The sequence below is a fragment of the Monopterus albus genome, unplaced genomic scaffold (genome assembly GCF_001952655.1).
Source record: "Monopterus albus unplaced genomic scaffold, M_albus_1.0 scaffold371.1, whole genome shotgun sequence".
NCBI classification, from domain to species: domain Eukaryota; kingdom Metazoa; phylum Chordata; class Actinopteri; order Synbranchiformes; family Synbranchidae; genus Monopterus; species Monopterus albus.
This window is the reverse complement of record NW_018128251.1, coordinates 142,598-167,923: the sequence shown is the minus strand read 5'-3', so window position 1 is coordinate 167,923 and position 25,326 is coordinate 142,598. Positions and strand designations below refer to the sequence as shown.

The 25,326-nt window shown below is 40.8% G+C and overlaps 1 protein-coding gene and 1 long non-coding RNA gene across 2 annotated transcripts in view; both read left to right on the top strand.

The window, feature by feature from the left end:
* LOC109951228 (uncharacterized) overlaps nucleotides 1–25,326 on the top strand; it is a 40,364-nt gene that overhangs the window by 3,910 nt on the left and 11,128 nt on the right. Inside the window, exon 2 of the long non-coding RNA XR_002273587.1 lies at nucleotides 2,423–2,525. This is a non-coding gene — a long non-coding RNA (uncharacterized LOC109951228). The remainder of the gene's footprint in view (nucleotides 1–2,422; nucleotides 2,526–25,326) is intronic.
* fam43b (family with sequence similarity 43 member B) lies at nucleotides 6,309–8,625 on the top strand. The gene has a single exon (XM_020585584.1). The coding sequence runs from the start codon at nucleotides 6,485–6,487 to the stop codon at nucleotides 7,496–7,498; it is 1,014 nt and encodes a 337-aa protein (XP_020441240.1). The 5' UTR covers nucleotides 6,309–6,484; the 3' UTR covers nucleotides 7,499–8,625.

Below are 25,326 nucleotides of genomic sequence, written 5' to 3'. Positions count from 1 at the left end.
TTGGTTACAAACTGACTCTCTATTTGCACCACACATCCATAGGTTTGGTTGAAAACAGCATTTAAAATGAATTAACTCCCCTCCAGAAATCACAATAGACTACCCTTTAAGCTTAATCAACGGGAATAGTTGCCACAAAAACTCTCCTGGCTGAAGCACTCTTGATGGAAAAAGGTGCAACCTTGTTTACAACCCCAGTAAAAGAACAGCACGGTCCTTGGGGCTTTGATTCAACATTAGTCACCTTGTTTTGTAGACAGAGTCTACCTTGCAGATCCGGTGCTGTCTCTGCCTACCTAAACCTCCCACCTCCTTACTTTCTTTGTCTGTCGCATAATGACTTCCGTTCAGATGCTTGCACTTGGATTTCAGATAGGCAGCAGTGGCGGCAGCAGACGTACTGTAGGCAATGACTTTATGGGAGAAATGCCAGAAGCAAGAAGGATGTATGTATCCTCTCGATGCTGTAGTGTTGAAAGGATAATACCTGTCAACATTTAAACACAACCTCTTCCCTGTAGAGTCCATCCAATTACACACCTCACCACACAGCAGGCAAAAACATGGGAGATTCTTGACAAAATGGCCAAGTAAGTCAAATCAGTGCAGACGTCTTATTCTTTTTTATTCCTGCTATTATTCAGCCAAATAAATAATTTTCGAACATTTAAATTGTTAGATTTGAATACTTATAGGTGCTGTTGGTTGAAAGTGGTTGGCACTAACTGTCTGACTTTTTGACCTGACAGATACCATTCAGATCAGTCTCTCTTATTTGAACTGTATTCACATGCGTCTAATGGGCTCTAACGCTCGATACTGATGATGTGATCAAAAGGCTTTGATTAAAAAAAACTTCAAAAGCAGAGTCTCTCATGTAAAAACCTGTTTGGAATAATTAAAAAAAAAATTTTCTGTTCTGTCACTGTGCCACCGTTTTTAGCTCTTCCCTGCCATACAATCTGCTTATTCTCCCACTGAAAAGCATGTCTTCTAAAAAGAAGTCTCAGTTCTTTAAGATTTTGAAATCAGCTGGCATTCTGTGTCCTTAGGATTGCCTCTGAGGGTTAATCAACAAAAGCACTGGATCTGTAATGAAGCTATTTAGCTCAGACTTCATTGTGGTGCTCCTCATATTCTGTCCTTCAAAACTTCAAAAATGTAAGGCATTTACCAGCAACACATGATGAAAAACTACTTATGCTATTGATGCTGAATATGGTGCTATCAGTAATTTGCTTTTCTCCATGTGCTAAAAATGACGTGTTTCTGTGAAGTTTAAATGACATGGAGCAATGAATCTGATCATGGTTCCAAAATATGGAAAACTTGAAAGGGTCTGAAAACTTTCTGTACTGATAGATAGATAGACAGATAGATATACAAGGACCTTTTGTACCTTCTGCACCTCATGCTGACACTAAAGGGTGCCACTGGCATCCATATAAGATGCTCAGGGTTTTTATTGCGGAACAGCGCTAACCCATTTGTGTGCATTTGTTTAGACACAAAAACAACATGGTTATGTTTAGGCACAAAAGCTACCTGGTTAGGTTTAAGGAAAATATCTTGGCTTGGGTTAAAACACCTGCTGATTAAAAATCACTTTATCACAGGGAACTCGAGGGGATCTCGGCTCTCCAGTTGTTCGATGTTTGTTTATTTAAGGATAATCACCATTATTTGGCCAAACATGTTACACACACACAAGGAATTTGTTTCCGGTACAGAGCCGAGGCAGCCATCTGTGGTGCCAACTCACACCGAAGGCTACCTTTGGTGTCCATTTGAGGTGTTAAAGGTACCTGAAGTATTGTCAGCATTTGATGCCATGGGAATGAGGACGTGCTGATCTATCTATCTATTTCTATACAGTATATATGAATATAGACAAGTGTACTAACTGGAGCCAGCAGCTGATTAGCTTAGCTTAGCGTAATGAATAGAAACACTGCTGGTAAGCAGATTGTTTGGACTAAACTAATGACGCATAACATGGTAAAAAGTGACCTTTAGATGTATTGATCTTAGGACTTTTGTACCTTCAGTGACTGTGACTGTACCATTCTCCTGATTAAGGGAAGGACTGAGGGTCCTGTATCTAATGTCCTGCACTGCCCCTGTTCATTAAACCATGATTCACTTGAACTGCGTTAAACATTCAGCCAAGCCTATGGGAATCTATAGCGTAGGAACGAGGTGGTATTGATGTCCATCCCTTGAGGCATATACTTCCTCTTTTTGTACACAAAGAAATGACAACAAAATGCTGCCATTCTCTTGTCCCTTGTCACCCTTTTCCCCTTTTCTTTCTTTTTTCTTTATGGATTGGGTGTAGGCGTGTTATCTATGGCAGCCATCTGATCCATGAAGTGCAGACTGGCTCTTTTTGTCATCGTTCCCTCTCTGTCGTTCTTTACAGTGTTCCTGGCTGCCTCACTGCCGCCCTCACAGGCATCCATAAATTAGCCATAAGAGTTGGGACCCTTCCTGCTAGGCTCCTCTCACTGATTACATTGTGCTGGGTAAGTGTATCATGGTGAAGAGAGAGCTCACTTTAATTAGGCTGAAAACATGTAGCATTCGCAGAGCTGAATAAACGGATGAAACTACAAACAAGGAAGGAGAATTCAGAAGCTGAGGTGGTACTTAGATAAAACTAATTGGATTGCAATGATAGCACCCTGGGTTGTCTGTGTGTGTTGATAACAGATGTGGTTGTTGTTCAGTGGAATGGAGAGAGAGAGAGGAAGTGGTGGTAAATCAGGACTGCAGCAGCTTGTAGCCACACCAGTAACATGGCTGTGGGGATGACACATAGTGGGCTATCTGCTGGATGGTGTCAACCACTTTGGTCCAGAATGAAACATCTGTTGGACTGACATTTTGTAAACTCACCAAACCTTTCCTTTGGTGCCAGATTAACATTAGTTCCAATGGAAAAGGCTAATGAACACATAATTCATAATGATTATTTCACTATGCCAAAGGATTTTCCAACAACATTAAACATGTTTGCATGTTGATGCTATACTTACACAAGAAATTATTTACTTTTTACTCTCTGTCATTCACCTTGAAGCTGACAGCTTTATTAAAATGCACCACACTCTGACTGAGAGAACAAATTCATAAATCATTTTTCCTCAGCCACAGTCGCAGCACACAGCAGTATACGCTGAAATTGGATACATGCAAAGATCATTATATTATATTCCTTTTAACCACAGTTAAATTTCTTACAAACAAGTTGTTACACCCTGTCATACCACTAGTGTCAGAGCATTCGCAGCTGAGTAATCTCCCTATACCATCTCTGGAAGTGGGATGGAGGGCTGTGAGATTATTTCTTGTTACTAAGTGAAGGATATAACAAAGAGAGAGCGGTGATTCCTTTTGCTGAGAAGCGGCAGTCTGTGTTCGATATTTGATTACGCTGCAACAGTTTACAGGCAGAAGAGAAAGAGACTGGACATGTAACAAATGAGACTCAAGACACTTCCTAATTTCACTGAACAGCCCTCTTATACAAGATGATCTTAGAAGGCAGATAATTCTGAATACAGGGATCAATTTGTGTAAAGGCCAAACCATGATGGATTGTTTTTGATTTTGCATATCAGGGTCTGCCTTAATCTTCTGAGATGAGCTATCTCACATCGCAGTGGTGATTTATGGGACCACAGCTATTTGTGTAAGACCTCTCGATCACACCGCCTTTGGAGACTCAACAAGATTCTGACTCATTCTGGATCTGAAACTCCTTATTCACTAAACACTCAAGTACACTGAGAGCAAAAGTCTCTTCATCATTTTGCCAGGGTGACTGCCCATACTATTCCAAACCGTAAGTTTGATAGTCTTAAGTTTGGCCACATACCCTCTGGCTATGTGTGTGGGTTACCAAGAAGCTTTTTTCAGTGTGTATCCTGAGCCACGGTGAATAGCTGGGATTTTAAATAGAGACGAATAGATTAGAAGAGCGCCAGAAAAGAAATTCAAGACATTTCTGCACTCACATTTGCTGGCATAAATCACATCTACATATGAGATTGTGCATTCAAAGCAGTTTCATTTATTTTTCTGTTCAGAGTTTTATTTAATTCACAGCACACACCTGGGGTAGAAAAGAGACATTTATTTTCCAGTGTTGCTACAGTAACTAACATCTCTGCAGAGAGCTCCATCCATACACATGACAGTTCAGTCCAGCTTAGTGACAGACATGGATGACACCTATTTCAATTCATTGCTGCAGAATCCTCCAGTGAAAGTGCAGCTGGCTTTTGTCTGCCCTCATTATAATGCATTGGCCTGTCATGCACAGGCTTGGACACAGTAGTCATATAGGACAGATGTGTGACCCATGTTCTCTTGTTCATGTTCCAAATGACACTGCACCATAGAAAATCAGCCCAGGCTTCTCGTATGCTAATTGGCAGCAATCAGCAAATTTGTTCAAAGGAAGCAGATTACCCTTTTTAACAAGATAAAAAAAACTTACATTTCATTGAACATATCTGCCAAGTTGCAAAATATTGAAACAGAAACATATTAGCAAACACATTCACTGATAATGTTTTACTACATTATTCATTCTTGCAATAGGCCTACAGTATTGGCACAGAGAAACAGTTTAAGATTAGGGGATTATGGTGATATCTGTTAAGGCACAAGGCCAGTCATTTTCCATATTAATAGTATTTTCAGCAGTCTCCATACAGAAAATAAAACTGGCAATGAGTTTCCTCTAGTCATAGTTAATGTCTGTCAGTCCTGGATTAGTTTGTTTTTCTGTGCCATAGATCTCCATCGTTGTTCAAAAATAAATAATAATACATCAGGGAAACACACCAGTGACACATTTTTTCAATACGAATTCCCAGACATGACTATGTTGCCCCAAATGCTCCGAGCAGCCATAATTTCCTGAAGTTAGCACGAGTCAACTGCACATGCGTGAGATCTTGTGTGAGCGCTCTGCTTTGCTTACATTCTGCTAGCTCCTCAGGCTCATGTCTGGTGCTTGCTAATGAAGAAATATGTCACCCAGTACAGCGGTGTGTTTCACTGATGTGTTTTTAATTGTTTTTGAACAACAATGGAGGTGCATGGCATAGAAGAATAAACTAATCCAGGACTGACACACTGATGGACACTAACGCTGAGTAGAGGAAATCTATTGTCAGTTTTAGTCTGTGTATGCGGATTGATAAAAATATTGGCTGCATCCTTTAAATGTTAAATAACAAGAGTCTACAGACAAGCTAGCAGCGTGTGGCACCTAACATAAAGCTGAGTTTGACAGCAGTGTTTGTAGTATTGTATGCATTTGGACATAAACCAAGGTAGACAGCTATGACATTTCTACCACTGCCACTCTCGCCAACATGCTGGCAGTGTTTCCACGGATCATTCTTCTTTTTTATGTCCTAATGAGACACGGTGTGTTTACTTTATCAAATAATAACCAACAACCACGTGTCTTTTCCTAACTTTAACCAAAGTGCTGTTTGTTGCAGGAGCAGACGTCCTTAATAAATTGGACTGTGTACAGCATAAATGACTTTCACTTAAATTATCCTGGGCCTCCTAATTTCAAATGATTATTTGTTTTATTATCATACTTTTGAGATGCACGTACTTATAAACTATTTTAATTTCAGGTATTTGCTCTTTCTTCGAGTTGCTCATGAATTATTCAGTAATATCATTTTAATGGAGGTTTTACAGTCAGTCCATTAACAGTCTGACTATATACAATAGCTAAGGTATTTTTTTCTCATTTATATAGTTATATATGTTATAGATGGAAATTTAAAGAAAGCATACTTCTAAATTGCTGATGTACGACCTTTTACAAAATGAGGACCATCCAGAATTAGATGTAGTTGGTATCTGGTGTTGAACAACCTCTCAGACAAAATGAGAGTTATCACCAGGTTGCAGTTTTGTGTTTTGGCTCCAGACCTTGTAATAATCATGCTAGTAATGCTACAAATCATTCTACTGACACAGATCATTTCAACACTAGACTAAACAAGAAGACTTAATTACAACGGCCTATATTTGTCATGTATATCCCCTGACAAAGAATTACAGGATACACCAGTACAGTGGTATCTCAGTACAAAGCTGGACAGATAAATAATGCTTTGGTACAAAGACATTTGGAAGCAAAACAACAAAGCAGGGAGGGGGTTGAGAGTGCCTGGGCTCTTGGCTAGGGCTCCTGCACTGATCAGCGCTGCATGATGCAGACAGCAGAGGAGGAGGAGGAGGAGGAAGAGAGGAAGGAGGAGCGAACGGTGGAACAGACTGGCTGGGGCTCGCAGCTCTCAGTCTCTCTTCAGTGCTTTGTAAAGCAGTTTCTCTGCTTTTCCTCTTTTCCACACGCAAACTGGCGTTCCTGTTCTTTTTGCCTGAGCCAACAAGAACAAACGCGGCGGCAGAGGGGCTCCCTTGCTCCAACTCCTTCCGCACCATGCTACCCTGGAGAAGGAATAAGTTTGTTTTAGTGGAGGATGAAGCTAAGAGTAAACCCAAGAGCCTGGGGACTGGGCTGACCTACCACTCCATCCTCGCTTCTCTGCTGCGCTCCTGTCCTGACTTGCTGCCTGACTGCCCCTTCGACTGGGTGGGCAGCATCTTCCATACCAAACGGCAAAAGGTGGAACTGAACAAAGAGGAACCTGTTTATAATGTGCGCTACCTGGGGAGTGTGATCACCATCACAGCTAAAGGAGACGGCTGCACCCAGGAGGCAGTTGCCAAGATCTGGGCGAGAAGCAACTACGGGGAGCAGAGTGTCAAAATGAGGTTAACGGTGGGGCCGCAGGGCATTCGGATGAGCACCGACAAATCTGGGAAAAACAAACCCATTCACCTTTACTCCCTGAACAGAATCACCTACTGCACCGCTGATCCGTGCCGCCCCAAGATCCTGGCCTGGATTTACAGGCATCAGGTCAAGAACATGGCAGTAGTGCTTCGGTGTCATGCTGTACTGGTCAACAAGTCTGAGAAGGCCCAGGCCATTGCCCACAGCCTCTACCAGAACGCCACCTCTGCCTTCAGCGAATTTAAACGGCTGAAGCGTCAGAGTGATTTCCGGCACTGCCAGCAGCAGCTGTTGGGTGAGGAAGCAGTGCCCCTGATGCCACTGAGGAGGCTGCTGAACGGCCAGTGTCACTACAGACCACCTGCTGACAACCCAGGAAGCGCCACTCGCCTCTGCTCCATCACAGAGGAAGAGGAAGAGGAGGAAGAGGAGGAGGAGGAGGAGGACAGCAAAGATGAGAAACAGGAGACAGAGGAACCAGAGGAGAATGAAGAAGAGCAGCAGGAGAAACAAAAGGTTTTAATAACAAACACAGACCCAACTCAGTTATTATCAGAGTTGGACATTGGGGATATTGCCAAACTGAAGCAGTGCCAGATCAACTTTGTCAGTGACAGCAACAACAACACGTTTACGTTTATAACCTCTCTGGTGTGACCATAACGTAGTGTAAAGAACGCGGTTCTGCAACCCCACAGTAACACACTCCTCTCCCTGCCCTTCACCGATACCCCACTCAGGCTCCCTCTGCCCTGTCCATAAAATGTGAAGCGTTTACCAGAAACCTCTCCTCTTACCAGTGGTAGAGGGAAGACAGACGGTTGTTCTGTGGGAGTAATTTCTCTGCTGACCAGATGGCTCAGATGCCGGTTTGACTGCAGCAGTATGGGAAACTGCGTGTTTACAAAGAGGGCTGGTGATGCACAGACTAATGATAGCACAATGACGAACGAGGACAGTGATTTCAGAAAACATGAGAGTGCTGACATCAGTGACATGTGGGTCACATATTGATCACAACTCCAAGCAGGATGTCTTTGTTAGTCCTCTAGCTCTTATTTTTGTGAGTATAATTAATGCTGTGTGTGCCAGCAGGGACAAGTTTTGGATTGACTTGTAATATTTTTCAGGGAGGTGTAATTTTTCTAACATGACAATCCTCGTTGAAATTGTTCACAGGCTGACATTTTGCAGCACCTCACAACAGTGAGAAGTAGTTTATTAAGGTTTTACTATTGATCACAGCTGACAAATGAATAAGGCGATCATTTAGGAAGCAAGCCATCGAGTCGACATGTTTATTGCTGTCATCTGTTAGAGTCCTTATCATTTCTGCATGTCAGCAGTAACCTTTTCATGCTGAGCTTTGTCTTTTTTCATGTGACATCTTTGATCCTCTAGCTTTTAAAAGTAACACTGTGATAAACGTGTGACCAGGGACAATACACAGCTGTTCATGCAGTATAGTCTAGTTTATGTGATACATTTTTAAATATATATCTATTGCAGTGTCATCTGCTTTGCCAAAGCAAAACAAAACAAATTTCAGTTTCATTGCTGTGCTCTCCTTAGCCAAGTTTTGCTAGTGCAGTTTTTCCACATAAGCCCTTGCAAAAATGCAGATGGATCCTTACAATTTAACACACAACTGTTTTGAATATGACTTTAGCTAATTTCCTGTAACATCTGTACTACTGTCTAACGATGCATTGTGATTCTTATGAGATGAAGCTATTTATTTTCTAAATCTGATGAATAAAAATTGCCCTCACTTGGGTTTCCTTCTTGAATCTCGGAGGACGGGTATTTCTAGATGCTATCAAAGAGATTATTCAGATGAGACCCAACAGCTCTGCTTTCCACCAGTGTGCATTTGCATTTTTGCGATGTGAAAATACTTCTTACACATCAATGATAAAAAAAAAAACAGCAATAACTCTGGTACAATCTGTTTCTTCAGCCAGAAAATTGTATAAAAAGATAGGATTTTGCCACAAGAAAAGACACAATGTCAACTTTGAGTTTCAAGTAAGTCCCATTAGACATTAATGTGGTTTGATCTGCAGTATAGCTGCAATTGTACTGGCTCTTTGGCCCTGTACACCGAGGGGGACATTTAACCAACAGATTGAATGATTCCAGAAGTGAACATAAAGTACCTACTGTACCTTGGCAGGACAGCTGTCAGGCTCTGACAGAACCCAGTGATCCAAAACAGGCACCATGAAGTTGACTCACCATCGACCATTTTACTGCTAACACCAGCCACAGTGGTGACGACAGTCTTTAAGCTGTTTTACTGCATTCATACAACATCAGTGTGAGACAAGCATGTTTGAGCTGGGGTGTTTTGCAGTTGGGCAGTTCAAAATCAACAGCATCTTCTTCTGTGAACAACAATTCATTATATTTTTATAGTCCATTTTTATATCATCGTCGTTACACTGCAGTGCAATAAATTAATGCTCTGTGAAATTACAGATGATAAAACTGCTCATAAATTCACTTTAATTCTCTAATGTAACTGCATCAAAAGCTGAAATCTGCTTTTGAAGAGGAATACGTGCTGCTCTGTTGAATCATTTTGAGTTGCTTTGAGTTCCTGAGACAGATTGTTTTGAAGTGATACTTTCAGCTGAAACCTCTGAGAGCAGTAGTTTTCTTTTCCTTTTTCAAATTACTCCTGGAAACAAATAACAGGATTTACACTCAGAAGACAGAAAGGATTCCCACCCTTTCCAGAGAAACCATTTGTTTTTTATTGCTACATAGTTTTTCCCGGCATATTTATTTTAAATCTTTGGTCACTTCACAGTGTTTGCTCACTCACACTCTTGCAGAAATTCATTGTAGGTGCCAAGGCAGCGTGGCTGGCAGAGGAATCAGTGCTTTTATGTAATTGTCAGGCAAGCAGAAGAGAGGGAGCAGATGGCAGCAGTGAGGTGCACATTGGGCATTATCGCACTCATCGTCTGGATAACAAGGGCTCAAGCCCAGATCCAAAGTCTGTTGTGTTTTGTCACACTGTCAGCCACAGGAGATGCTCTAAAAAGGAACATGAGATCTAATCAAACATGGCAGACACACTGGCCTGTCAAGTATCATACCTAAGCATGCTGTGGGATCTTACATCAGGGTGTCTTTGGAGACCCAAAAAGCTGTTTCTGTCTGCACACAGCTGCTCAGAAGCTTTCTCCTCCTCATGCCGCCTCTGTGAAGCAAACACAAGGAGATGAGTGACAGCACTGCAGGCCTGCTCGTCTCCATCACGACGAGGAGGAGCGGAGGAACAAAATGTTGTGTCCCAGAGCAGCTGGCAGCAGGTGGCAGTCCATTTTGTTCCAGCAAGAAATGGCAAGAAATGTACCAAAAGAAAAAAGTGTCAAGTAGCTTTTGTGTGAGGATGACGGAGGCAAAGAATACTCGACACTATGGATCTGAGATAACCAGTAATGAGACCTTGAGCTCAGTTCAAATCCTTTTTATGTTAGTGCTTCATTTTTCTTATTTTGTGGTGGAATTGATGCAAATCAGTTAAATAATTTTCTTACACCAGTTTCTGTTTTAGAAAACTTAACAGAAGTTTTACTGTGCTGTAGTGGACTTTACTGTCAAATCAATTCTTGGGGCCACCACTGTTCTGTTGACTATAAGCTGAAGTCCAGACGCCTACAAACAACACTCGTGCCATTAAGCATAACCATAAAGTATAGCTAACAAATTCATGAGATTATTTGCTACCATGACACATTCTTTGATTTATCCTGGAAAAACACAAGCAATGCCAAAATTGTTGGGAAAGAGATAAAAAATCATGCCTCAGGAAACGAGTGTGCGCATTTTGCTTACTGTTCAGAAAATGAGTAACATCTCTGTTGTTTCTTTCCTCCCTGAAACAGTTTATGGTTTTTGTAGCAAGACAAAGGCTGCAGAAACATTTAATGATGGTGAAATAACTGAACTCTACAATCTTGAACAGTGTTTCAGTCACTTATTACTGCTCCTTATTGCTGCTTCATTTAAAAATGGGCCATTCCCTGTCCTTTCAACCACCATTAAATTGCTCTTTGTAAAACTGGAGGAAAAACCTCTTGAAAGATTTTTTTGTAATAATGCTGCACAAACAAGAGCATTTTATAAAATCTACTTGAGGAAATTTAATAACCCCGTCACACACACTACCTACCTTTCTTTCTACCACAGGCTACAGAAGACTGCACGTATCTGCTGTCCTCTGACGTCACCGGAGAACCATTACACAGGCTAATTATGAAATCAATAACCTGGGAGCACAGGTTTGTGTTTCCAAAGTGTTCTTTATTGCACCCGGTTGGAGGCGGCGCTGCCTATGTCCTGCCGGTGTCTGCTTAAATTGTTCTGTGATTGTTGTGCTTAATGCGTCAGCTGCTTAACTGGTTGTAATGGTGAGATCCAGTCTTGTCTGACACCTATGCTGGTTTGACATCAGCACAGATTTAGATTTAGAGTAAAGAATAGCAAGGTAGTGTACCTTTGTAATAACCCAAATAAAAAACTTGGAACATACTGTAGCACCACTTAACAATATGTGACTCCATATGTTTAGTGAAAGACAAAAACAATCTAACATAGCTGTTTATTGAATTTGTGTGTGTGGCATTTAACAAACATCGTTTTTCATAGACCATGTTTCAAGATAGTTAACTCTAAGATAGTGCTAACCTTATAGTCACATCAGTAAAGTAACCTAAATTAGCTGCTTATGTTGTGTCATGAGGTTCTGTCTGGGGTGCACACCCCGCCTCTCGCACAATGTCAGGTGGAATTGGCTCCGCCCCCCTGTGGCCCTCGTTAGGATAAGTGGTACAGATAATAGATGGATGTTGTGTAATGCATTTGTCACAGGTCATTATATTATAAACCAGATAGAAAACAGTGTAACCTATAGGTAGTTTTAAGAAATTGGTTTAATGTAAATGCTGTGTTTTATTTTGATGTAACTGATGTAAAAGCAGTGATGCATTGGCAGCCATGTCTATACTTTTGTCACCAAGGGGGAGACATTGTTACTGATGGGGATGTTTTCCTATGGGGCATGCTCAGAATTACAGTTAAAATGATGTCAACGCATCGTAAACATCACAGCTCAAGTGAGTCCCGGCGAGTCGATAGGTTACAGCAGGAGCAGAAAACAGACCAGACAGTGTGTAGACTATGTAGGCAGCAGATAATGCTGCTAAAAATGCTTTTAGAAGAGAGCATCAGTGAGCCTTATGGATATGACAAAACCAAGTTTGGATGATGAATGTACCTGCACTGCTGAGCTGGTACATTAGGTGCTGAATTTGTGTTGTTGTTGTAGTTTATTTTGTTATTGCTTTGTTTTTTTACTTAGTTAAGATCATGCAGTTTTCAGTTGTGGTGTTGGGGTTTTGTCGCACTCCACTATCAGCAGCTTTAATGATGTGGGGTGTTGCTGTACCACAAAACAAACTCCATTTACCTGCATTATATTGGTGAAATTTGAGAGACGTTTCTCTCAAACTGACGCTGCCTAAATGGCCAAATGTTGCGAGGGTTGTGAATTTTTAAAAAAATAAATATTTTATTGTATTTTATTTTTTAATTTACTGGTATTGGTAAAGCTTTAAATGAACTTCAGGGAGAGAATCACCTCCATAAAACAATGTGAAGTCCCATAAACAATAATAAAATAGTCCCATATCCAAATATTTTGCAAATGCCAGATATTTTTTTTTTTTTATTTTGTTTTGAGTTGATGCTTTATAAATACTGAAACGCCTGTCCATGCAAAAAATGGACACCACTGAGGCACCTACACTATCTACAGTAACTTACAGACTAGGTAGAATAAATATTGTTTTCATTGTTAGAGTATTATCAGTTGCCTTATATTTTATTAGGGAAGATCCACACTTGCTATACAGTGAAGTTGGAGATATATTGCTCTTAAGCAAAAAAACTACAACACCCCTGTAATAATCAATTTGACATGCCACAAAAAGGTTTTGTGATTCTCCAGAGGAAACCATGTTTGGATTTTTGCTGAAGATTAAAATGTAGCAACAGCTTGAATGTTGATGATGTTCATTCTGAACACAGCTGCTTTATTTCACAGGATAACCTGTGAATCTGTACAGTAACAGACCTGATTGCTGTACTAATGCCACAGCAGAAGATTTAAATAAAAAATGATGTTACCACTGCTGTTCCATGTGTGTAAACTGTACAGCTCCTGTGTGGAGACACATGTATTGATCCTGCTGCTGTTTGATGGCCACGGTGATTGAATAAAGTCAAATAAAAGGGTTTATTTATTTATTTACAGTTGTTTGGTCAGTGTGAGAGAGCATATAAAAATGGATGTTTTGAGCCTTAAGTGTGAGAGTTGCCAACACTGTGATAGTGAAAGAGACCAGTGTGAGCTTCGCCTACAGTATACTGACATCCAAATGGCCCCCTGCTGTAGCTCAGTTTCTCATATATTTACTATCAAGAAAGTGGATTTCCTAAAATGCCAAAGTATTCCTTCAAAAAAAACATGGTATATCATTGCAATAAGCTAAGTGCTTGACTCTTTTGAGTACAGTGACCTTTCCTGTATCTCAGATCAGTAATATCTACTAGGCTGCAATAAGGATAATGTGTTCTTCTTTAATGTATGTCTTCTTTGTCTTTAGGCACTTTCAAACTTGAAGAACCTTTTCATAGTTATCAGAACTGTGGGACAAAGTACCCCCTTTTTTTGTGTGTCTGCACCGCAGGAACTGAGAATGAGACTGTGTTAACTGTTGTTAGCTTGTTGGCTAATCTCTAACAGTCAGTCAGCTTATTAGTGTTATATAACTCCAACCTTCCTACTTTCTGTGTGAATGCAAACAGAAAAAAGCCTGAGGAGGTATGTAGCTCCTGGGGAGCTCCCCAGTGGGGTAGTCCCTAGAGCTGTTTGGTCTGAAAGCACCTTTTGTTTTAAACCACTGCTGCAGGTGGAGATGAATAACATTGCAGTCATGGCATTTGTTAACAGCTCCAAGTTTAGCTCTTTTAAAACACCAGGGGGCAACAGAAAACTAATTGGCTGCAATTAGATCACACTTACTGGTATTTGCAGTAACAGCGGAGGTGTACCTGTCATTATAGCTGTGTGTCTCTGGGTTTGGTCTGATATAACATTCATAGCATTTAGTTGTCTTAGCAGGAAGGATGACTAATATAATGACCAAACAGGAGCACTCTGGAGAAAGGCTTGTGAAGTACAAGACAACAAGGCTCCACCAAAAAAAGAAAAAAATCTCTATTTATCCCTGGAGCATTTTGTTGAACAGCAAAAAGGCAATCAGTCCAGTGTCCATTTGTTTCAAGGATTCCTATTGCCTGGGGAATGGTGAAGGTACCAGAGAGCAGTCGCTTAGGCACAAACACACACACACACACACACACACACACACACACTGTGTTTTTATCACTTCAGGGGACTTACACTGACTCACATTCATTTCCTGGATATCTACCCTAACCTTAAACTCTAAAATGTAGGGATTTATATTTTGGGGAGCCAAGTCCCCATAGTGTGACGTCCAAACAGATTTATGTCCCCACAGCATGAGTGATACCAGGTCACACACAAACATACCTAAACAAACAGTCATAAAAGAAAGTGGGCCAAGGCGCACACACGCATGTGCAAAGATGGGGGCATTTCTTTAGGAAGACAGTGTGTGTGAGGATACAGCAAGGCTTTTTTCTGTCTTTGAAGAGCTACACAGAGCGGCAGGCGGATAAAGGGGGGGCAGTGGAGTGGGTGGATCTGGCCAGCATGTGAGCAGGTTGGCACATGCCATGGAGGAGGCTGTGTGTGGATATGTGCCTAGCCACCGTACCCAAACAAAAACAAACAGGCTGGACCTCGGTGGCCATGCCAGGGTACATTTCTAGCTACGACAGCTTTATTTTTACGCTGATAGCCTCAGTGCAGCGTCTGCAATTGATGGTTGTCAATAAAAATAACTAGCCATAAATTACATTGTTTGTTTTTAACACCTTATTTATTGATTTAACAAAAAATATTCATAGTACAGACAAAAAAATGTATGGTGACAACTTTTGGCTTACTTTTCCTCATCATGGCTTCGGCATTACAAGAATTTTTTGGTGTAATATTTTAAGAGGTTATTTTGAATTATGGTGAACTATTTACAGTGAAGAATGCAAATAGTTGGGGAGTGAATTGGATCAATAACAAGACCGCAGGTGGTGTCAGCGATAGTCAAGGTCTTGTCCCATGCATCTTCAGCATTAGAGTCATGATTCCCCTCCTGGTCCGTCCCTCTGTCCTCCTCAGCCATGTTCATTTCCTCAGACTCCTGTATTTATATGGACCTTTGCAGACCTGCTGTTCTTCACCTACCCACCAGATGTTCTCAGATTTCTCCATCTGTTCCATTCACCTGACTCCCCAAACCCACCTGTCTCTCAGTCCCTCATCACCCAATCGTGGCACTGACACACACCTCCTCACCTGTCTCCTAAGACTAGTCACTCGTTTCCATTTTGCCAGCATTGGCTCCTCTTTCCTCTTCCCTTTACACAGTAGCAGTAACAGTTTGTCCTCACTGTCTCCAACCATGTTACTTTACCCTGAAGGGAACATGAATGTCTGTTCAGTATTTCATTTAAATCGTACAGTCTCAATTTAATTCAGTTAAATTCATAAGGGCACAGGCAGCTCGTTATGTGACAAGTGGCACTTGATTCCCGTAACACACACCAGGAGCAGCATGAATTCAGTGCAGGATGATCGAAATTGGTGAGTACTTCAGTATTTTGTGCATTTGATGTGCTTCAACACTGGGAAAATAGGACAGTAGTGTATCCTGAAGTGCCGATCTGCATCAGTTCACTGCCGGTGTGTGGTACCCTTTACAAAACTCTTTCAAAATAAAATATTTAAAAACTGGGTTTTCTTGGACTGTTTCGTTAGTCTCATGTTTCTCTAACCAGAGGAACTGTGCTGCACTTGGATTACCCAATCTGATATTTACATACATGGCACTTCTGCTTACTCAGACAGTGTATGTTTTCATTTGGGATATAAGGAAGTGAAAACCTGCCCGTGTCTACAGGGTGCAGCCATGAAGCTAAGGTTAAGGTGGACATTATCAGATGTGTGCATTAATAAAGCTTAAGATAGATTGCACATACAAACACTACATCATATGGAGATGTATGACAGGCTGTACAGTATTGGCTTGGTTTATTTTAACAGCAGTGCATGATACCTAACCACTTGATTATTCATGTGTACACATTTGCTGCGCATGCATCCAGGCCACCTTCCCAGCTCATGCACTCATTTATTCACAGTAAAGTTTTCTTCATCTTTTCACTTGCGGTGAATGTCCCTGCATCCATTCGTCAGTTTTCTCTCTACTCCTTTGACAAGCCAGCTCTGATAATGTTGACAAGAGCTGGAGGGGAATACTGATGTGGTCCCCAAAGCCAGCACACACACACACTGTAATGTGAATTCATTTTTGAACTCATCATCTCCTCTGTCTGTGTTAGGAAACCAGACAGACATCATTCAAAAAAAGTTCCTTGAGTATCCTCCAGCCTCCTACACATGCTGTGCTTGATTTCTTTCATCAGGCACCTTCATTACCTTTAAGAGAATGAATGTGTGCCGCTGGCTTGATAAGTAAAGATGATTGAAAGCCGTATTAATGCTGTTAACATTACACAGCATTAGTATGACAGACACACACTCAAACACTGAAAAAGCTATACCCCTGCTGAGATGGAGTTGTTGAGATATGTGTATCTATAAATGTATAAATGGAGCTGCCATTTTGTGAGAAGGTTTCTGAAGTGAAGCCTCAATACCTTGAATTTTCTTCACAAGGAAAGTGGGCTGCATCAAATGACAGAACAAAATGCCAGGCTCAAGGCTTACTTTGATAAATGAGGGGAATGACTATGTCTTCTTGACAACTGAGAGCTGCTCCTTACATTTTAAACAAAGCAAGAGATAAAATGAATATCTCGGTCATGAACTAGACTTGGCAGTTTTATCAGCTTTGGAGACCTAAAACAAATGAGTCGAATGTGATGTGAGGTATTCAGCTGGGTACATACTGGAGAACCACATACGGGTGTTTAATATTCTGCTTCACAGTCAGTGCCAGTGTACAATGTGTCTGTGAGAGTGTGAGGATGACTGAGAGGATGGCGACAGAAAGGCAGAAGGAATAAAAGAGAGATGCAGTTTATTCATTTTGATTTTCTCATTTAAACCATAGTTCTATTCAGTTTGTAGCCCACACAGGTCTCCCCACATGCAGTCTGTCCTCTGGCAGTTCTTTCTCTCTGGCAGGCTGGCTCTGGCCTTTGACCAGTAGATGCTGAGCTACTGTTATTCACGCTGTCGTATGCTGTGGCTCTGCCCTGCTGTATCTCCTCTGTCCATGCCCACTGGCCTTATGGGAGACAGACCGGTTATTGATTCATCACGGCTAATCAAATAAATAGCTAGTTCACTTACATAACATTATTTTGTACTCATTCTAAGTGCATTATTAAGTATGGCAAGTCATAAGGCTCGAAGAATGTGCACGTTAACACATTCAAGATGCATTACAATGCTACAGCTGGAAGCAACCAATTCTCCCAGGGATTGAGGAAGAGACAATATCACGCCTCTTAGAGCCAATTTATTAGGGTTTGTTTATTATAGGAACCTACCAAAAGACAAAAGGGGCTGCTCTCTGTATCATCAGCCATGTTAACGTGTTAACACGCATGTTTGCTGAGCCTGATGGCTTGCTAAACTAAACATGTTCTCAGTTCTGAGTGCACAGTATGACATTTTGAACACAGAAATAGCTAGAGTATTAGAGTGGTGTTGTTAGTTCATCTTCAGAAAGAGTGCAGGGTAAGACAGGCAGCAGGTGATGGGTGTGTTAATCTGTGCCAGTCACAGACTGGCTTGCAATGGGAGCTTTTAAAAAAAATGTCTGGAAATAGTGCTGTGGCCCTGAGCACCAACACAGCTCACCGCCTCGCAGCCTGTTGCAGATAGAATTATCATCTAATGACAGAAAAACACAGTTAGTCTTATTAAAGGCAGAAACTGTATGGTTTTACTTCCCTGTGCAGAAAACAAAAGTCTATAGCCACAACTCTGTAGGCTATACTTGGGCACAGCAGTCCTCTGAGCAAAAACTAATATCTAGGTGCTGACATGCTCACAGTAACAATGCTGATATTTTTATTACCATGTTTAACATTTTAGTTTAGCATGTTAGCACACTAAGATTTCCTAATTAGCACAAAGCACAAAATACAGCTAAGACTGAGAATCAGTTTATGACCGTACATTTGGAAGGAGGTGCTGTTTGGCTACTTACTGGAGGTGTACAATTAAATGCCATTAAGAATTGATCTGCATATGTAGGAACTAGTGTAAAATATTCTAGCAGGGAAAGATACAGAAATCACACAGAGAGCAGAAAGTTCTTTTGGAAAGGAATGTGGAAACCCAATGACCTCAATCTGCAACTGAAAACTTCCTCATTTGGAAAAAAAAAAGGTTTGTAGTAGCATCTGTTCATACCATGTTCAACAGTTGCTCTGCCTGGAGACAAACTGAGGTCGATACCCAAACCTCACCATACAGTGAGAGAAAACCCTGGGAGGTTTTTAAAATTTCCTCACAATGTATCCAGAAAAAAGAAGAACAGAATCAGTGGTAACAGCCCCACTAATTGTCTAGAACAACAAATCTGACAGAGAGAGACAGGCTGAGATGTTGTTGTCCTCGCTGTCATGCTGCTATGGGTTTTCTGGCTGTTTATTGCTTTCTAGGAGAATTTCAATGATGTATCCCGAAAACAATTATCTCCAATCATACCAGAGAGGGAGAGAGTAGCAGGATGTACTGCTAACAAGGCATTCAACAGCAGAAAATGAATGCTGTAGAGCCCACAGCAGGCCACCTCAAAGCTTTATTACTTATTCATGTACACTACTTTGCCAGAAAATGGAGGAAATAGTGTGGTATGATACATCCTCTGTATAATGACCTGAGAATAACAGCACATCTAGTGATAAATTAGACCTAGTGGAATAGGTATGCTGGTGAAAGCTGCCACACTTAAATACATTCATTAACATGTATACTTCTTGCCTGTGGTCATGTTCTATAGGCACAATATTCAGTATGACTCTAAAAATATTAGAAACCAAAGAGCCAAAGCCTTCATCTGTCAAATTATCAAGAGACCAACCTTAGAGCTGTTCCACTAATAATTTATGATGAAAAGCATTTTGGGAACTCAGAGTTTAGCTAGGTGGTTACAGCCACAGAAAATGTAATTGAAAAAAAAAAATCATCTTTTTCATCGTATTAGAGGCTTTGAGGTGAGGAATTACCGGTTTGCTGTATCACCAAGACAGCCTAGGCTCCCTCGCCTCTTGCTTGGAAGAACTCTTCATGTGCAAAACAACACAAAACCATACCCTCAGCAAAAGTCCAAAATACACACATTGATGCAAAAAACAAAATCAGAAATATTATTACACTGCAAAATATATTCTTGTATTTTTTATGAGTTTCAGTTTTTGTATATCTGTCATAACTATTTACTCTCGTTTTGCATTTTTGCCTAACAATGGAATTAAATTTTACTCATCAGGCAGGCGACATGGTTCTGAGCCTCCACGCCGTACGCTGAGCTCCCTTAGCATATGGCGTGAAACTTGGAGGGCTCCTGTCGGTTTAGCTGATGAGATTAGTTTCTAATCTGTGATAAGGGTTTGGCCTTTCCTCCAGGGAAACGCCAATGAAGCCAGTCCTTCCCTGAACTTGATTGGCTATAAAATATGTAAAGAGAAGGCACATATCTGAGCTTTTCCATTTGTCACAGCACTAATGGCAGTCAAGGGAACAGAAATAGACACACGGTGATGTATTAAACTGGAGTAGATGTAAAACTTTTTTTAAAAAGTGCTGAAAAACTATAAAAGAGAGAGGAGTCGTTTCACTTAATTTTACAGACAATAACACTTTATTAGATAGTGAAAGTTAAAACATAAATCTTTTTAAATACACTAGAAAATGTGATATGGGGCTTTAGTGGAGATGTGAGAAATTATTTAAAAATAAATACTTGCCCAGATAAAGAAAATGACTCACAGTTAATACCAATGCATTTGATTAGCTGCCCTTGTCAGCTTTTGTAATCAGGATTAGTGGATTGTGTGTGTGTGTGAGAGAGAGAGTTTGGAAGTCCTGGAAAGCTATTAGTTGGTGTAGAGGCTCCAGAATAAATTGGAACCAAAGGATTTACAACATACCTGACTGCAGCAGCTCAGTGGTAATGAGAATCTTTTAAAATGAGATTGCTTTTGGGCGGAGGCATCACCGGTGGGGCCTAACCTTTGCCCTCGCCCCCCATGCAGCTCTAACAGCGCTGCAGATGTTTTTCACCCACTGCCTCCTGCTCCCACGCCTCAGCTGGATTAAGCACACCTGCCTGTCACAGCCCTCAGAGTCAGAGCAAGACCTGGTTCCTCTCAGGGCCTGCTGTAAATTCAGCAGCAGTCATATCAGTGCCTGGCAGCGCCGGCAGCTCAGCTAATCTCCTGAAGCTTTAAACAATGTTGTTGTCAAAAGCAGGACCTGCCAAGCCCCTCAGCTAAGCTGAGTCTCTGAGTGGCAGTGATCCCCAGCAACACTTGTCTCTCTGCTCCACTCTGCTGTGGCCAGATGTGGAGTGGAGAATCGTGCATCTTGAGTGCCTGAAGAAAGTCAGCTGCTACAAAGGAACCTCATTCCTTCATTTTTAGCAATGCAAACTGTGTGGCCCAAGTGATGGCAATACTGATCTGTCCACCACTGTGGCTCAGACAGCAACATCAACTACACAATGGATTGCCATGAAATTTTGTCTAAATGTTCAAAGTGTCCAAAGAATGAATCTAAGTGACTTCAGGGATCCACAGATTTTTAATCTACTGCCATCAGGTTAACGTTTTCGCTTGTACAGTGAAAATATTACAACACTTACCAGAAGTACTAACCCATTTTATGTAGACATGAATCCTACTGACTTTTTCCTCTGGAGCTGCCAACAAATTTATATTTGGGTTATGAGTGTAATACCTCAGTAACTATTGGATGGATTGCCGTGAAATCTTACTGAGACATTCGTGCTCCTCTTAGGATGAATTGTTATACCTTTGGCAGCACATTAATTTTTATCTAGAGCTTCATTCAAGTTGAAATTTCAATTTGACTTTGATTTATGTCCAAGTTTCAGCAAAATGGATGACATTCCCAGTAGAGTTAGCTGTACTGACTTTAGTGCTAATTAGCAGAAATTAGCATGCTAACTGGCTAAACTAAAATGGCGGGCATAGTAACCATGATATGTGTCTAATACCAGCATGCTCACTGTGAGCATGTTAGCATTTAGCTCACAGTACTGCTGCGCCCACCATAGTATATGAACAGAAGGAAGGGCTCCAGGCAGGCAGGCTGCAGATTTGATAAATCAGATGGCTCAAATCAGTGGAAAGGAAGGGGATGATGTAAATTCCCCAGTGTGTGAAAGCACTACTACCCACACTTGACACAGTTAATCATGAGGCTTTCACTGATGTCCATAAATAGCTCCACATTAGTCGGTTCACACCACCTTGGCGTTCTGTGTGAGATGCGTGGATGACACTACTGTGACTCCATAACAAAAATTAGGAGTGGTTATATCCACACTCTGAGGCTACACACACTATTTCACAGAAACATTAGGTTTCTACTATTTATGAAGAGTGTTCCTGATGCTCTGTGAAGAAAATGAAAAGTGGCTGAGTGACTGAATGTTGGTCCTCAGGAAAAATGGTGAGTGAGATTATTTGGAGCCAATTTGATAATTTCATCAGTTTTTAAATTTGAGAACGCACACGACGAGAACCAGTGTGCACCTCAGTGCAAGGCCATCCAAATTCACTGAAACGGCTTGTGTACTGTAGTACTATGCTTAGGTACTTGTCCTTGAGTGTTTTCATTTTATGCTTCTAATTCTGTTCCACTACAATTCAAAGGAAATCCTGCAGTTTTCAACTCCACTACATTTATTTTATAATTATACAGTAGCTGCACATTAAGCACACGGCACCCACACAGGCGTTTTCTTTTACTCTGGCTGATTAGTAGTTGGGTTGGGAGGCGACAGAGTATGCTGTAAATTTGTATATATTTATTTATTATCTGAATGATAACAGGTTCCTTTCTCCAAGAGGTACAACAGAAGCAACTGCAGGGTGGGAGATACCAATCAGTAGCAGTTTATCCACACTCACACTGTCATAAGAGATCTAACCATAAACAAAAACACCTGTGTGGGTGCTCTGGAGTTTTAGAAAGATTACAGATGCAAAATACAATACATAATCACTTTACAACTTGTACTACATTTGTATTGATTAAGCTAATAGACCTACAATTACTTAGCTCGATTGACTCCAACATCAACAAGTCAATGGAAACAGTTTTTTGCCTCAACACGCTGTGTACTGACAAGGAGTCTTTAATTTTAACAGACTAGAGTTGTTATTCACACATATTTAACAGAGGATCATTTTGCACGCTGTGTGATCACAGCTGTCATCTTTAAAAACAGGCTGGATTGTCAGGAATGATTATGAGACTGATACTAAAAATGTGAAAGCAGCATCATTTGCTGCAGCCAAGACCTTTGTTTATCATTTTGGTAAAAGTGCTGTACCCCTGTTATGATTTCAGAAATAATCATCTGTTGTTACTAATAATATAATGTCAGTCAGTATTGAGTGGGCGTTTAAATGATTGTGGAGGTACAGTGGTGGACAGTGGCTGTGCAAAGGTTAGCTACTTACTGTTTTTCAGTGCTGAGATTGAAATGCTTCATCTCCCCTCATGTGGCAGTGTAGACTAGAAAATAATAAGTAAGCAGAGCTCTAACTGTTTCATACCCAGTCAGGCTGTATGGACTGCTCCTACCTCTGAGTCACTCAAACCTCAAAGTGTGGTGTTCATTAAAAATCCTCTACAAAATACATCTTAAGCCTCTTTCTGAGTTGAGATCAGATGCACAACTTCAGTCCTGGCAAGAGTTTCTCGTCCACTGAGAGCACCAAGGCTTTGAGCAGGCTAACGGCAGAATGTTTCTTGTTTTATCTTTGTAGACGTCACCATATTAATCTGTTATATCTCTCTGCAGAGCTTCAAACCTCTGGAAATATATTTTCTATGTGTGACAGGATCCTATGTCACCATCAGATTTTCTGCCAGTGTTGGAACATTTTAAATTATTTCAGTTGAGAAATTTCTGTCTGTACTGTTATTGCCTGTCTGTTGGTGGTGGTGATAATATACAGTAGTTATCGACTCTTTGGGCTTGTTAGTAGTGTGTTCTTCTTTTGATTGACAACTTTGCTAGAACGGTGTCAGTGGTTGGACAACTGAGCAGCTCTCAGCGGCCAGTTTTACCTGCCACTGCTTAACCTGAGCAGATACAATGCAGACGCTGTGTCAAACCACCTATCTGCTCTTTGCTTGGGTGAGGACAGAGTTCAGGGACGTTGTGTGTTAAGAGCTGGTTAGGTCTGGAAAATGGTGTTGCCTATTGTGGGGCTCTGGAGATTTATTTAGCATGGCCTGACACCTATACTTAGCTACTTTCATTGGTTAGTTGTAAAAAAAAAAGTTTTGAAATAAAAAGTGAAATGTCAGCTGGGATTGGCTCCAAACTGCATTCACTGCTTATGAGTTCAACTTTTCATTTATAGATCAAGAGTTTCTTCTTTTACAAGTCACATTCTGTATAGTCTTGTATCAAATTTAGCCATTTGGCTGTTTTTTTTTTACTGTCACCATCTGTTTAATGCACTGTGTGATATCTGACATTATTGTAAAATATAATTTACCACATGCTGCTGAAAGTGTAATATTCTGTAGAATTTCCCATTTCCTTGATAGTGTGACTCATGGCCGTTAAAAAGACAGAGCCCTTTCATTCTTCTTTTTTATTTCAAGGACAAATGTTTCACCATTGGCATATAGAACAACTACACCGGGGGATGAAGGCCTCTCTGAGTTACCGTAAGTCGGTACAGCAGCCTGAGAAAATCCCTGCTGGCTCAAGTCATTGTTAAAATTTCAACCACCAAATATTTATACAGCTACCAAGATGCATGGATGATAGAATTCTGTGGAGAGACTCCCCTGATGGAAAAGTGAATAATAAAAAAGTATTTGAGGATGAGCCTTCTTTTCTTTCCTCTGTACTTTTAACCAAATGGGGTCTAAATCTCACTGATGGAAGTAATAATAGTCCCAAGGCAGAATAATGGCAGCAATGATGAAAAGAACAGGAAGAGACAGACAAAACAAGTGAAGATTTGGAAAGAGGCTTGAACAGCCACAGTGTTACATAAATATGAAATAGGTCAGGAAAAGGGGACTCGGTAGAGGCACTCTCTCCTCAGAACTGCATACACAAATATCAAACAGAAAAATCCCAATTAAAGCTGATTTATGAATTTATGAATCTCACGGTTGTTTTGACAAAGCAGAACAGAGCGACTGGAGGAAATATTCTGCTGCAAACTCCCACCACATCCACAGTCCAAGCATAGCGCACGCTTTTAACTGCATTAAATATTCAAATGTAGTCTCATCAGCTTTCTACAGCCAAACTATGACAGAAAGTTCCGTACTTTACATCTCACATGACCTCCTTTGCTTTTCTCAGTGCGCACTGCATGTCAATAAACCTGGTGTATCCTTTTGTATACCTCTCAGTCTTAGAGGAAATGAATATAGACATCTTGATATATTGCTTGGATTTACAGAATGTTTTGTATTCTGTGCCCATACGGATGTGCGCCAAATGTGACATTACACCCTTGAAGATCATTTGTGAAAGAACTCTGTTTCTTGTGCTTACACTGCAAACTGCTCTGCCTCAGTAGGAAAAGAAAGAGCAAATTTACATTTCAATTTAGCAGCTGGTAATTAAGCTGCACAGCAACGTGCCTCTGTAAAGGTCTGACTCAAGTTAATTGTAGATTATAAATAAAGGCGCTCACATAAATGGACCAAAAACTCGGCTCATTTTAAGTCGTCACATACAGAAAGAGAAGAAAGTTCATATGTTATTATTATATGATATAATATTTTACTGTCTATATTAATGTTGAAGCTGGTTTTCTGTTTAGAACACATCATCCACTTTGTGGTGCTTTTATTTTGTTAATTCAATAGGCTACAGTCCTGAAAGGAGGAAATCATATCAGCTGCATTATGAAGGCAAGTTTGCGCGACTCAGCACCAACAGTTTGTGTCTACAGCGAATCCTGTGGATCCAATCATTGCTCTTGATGAACACTGTGCTTCATGCTGGTTGATTGTACCTTATTTATTTATTTATATGGCTCATAAAGGG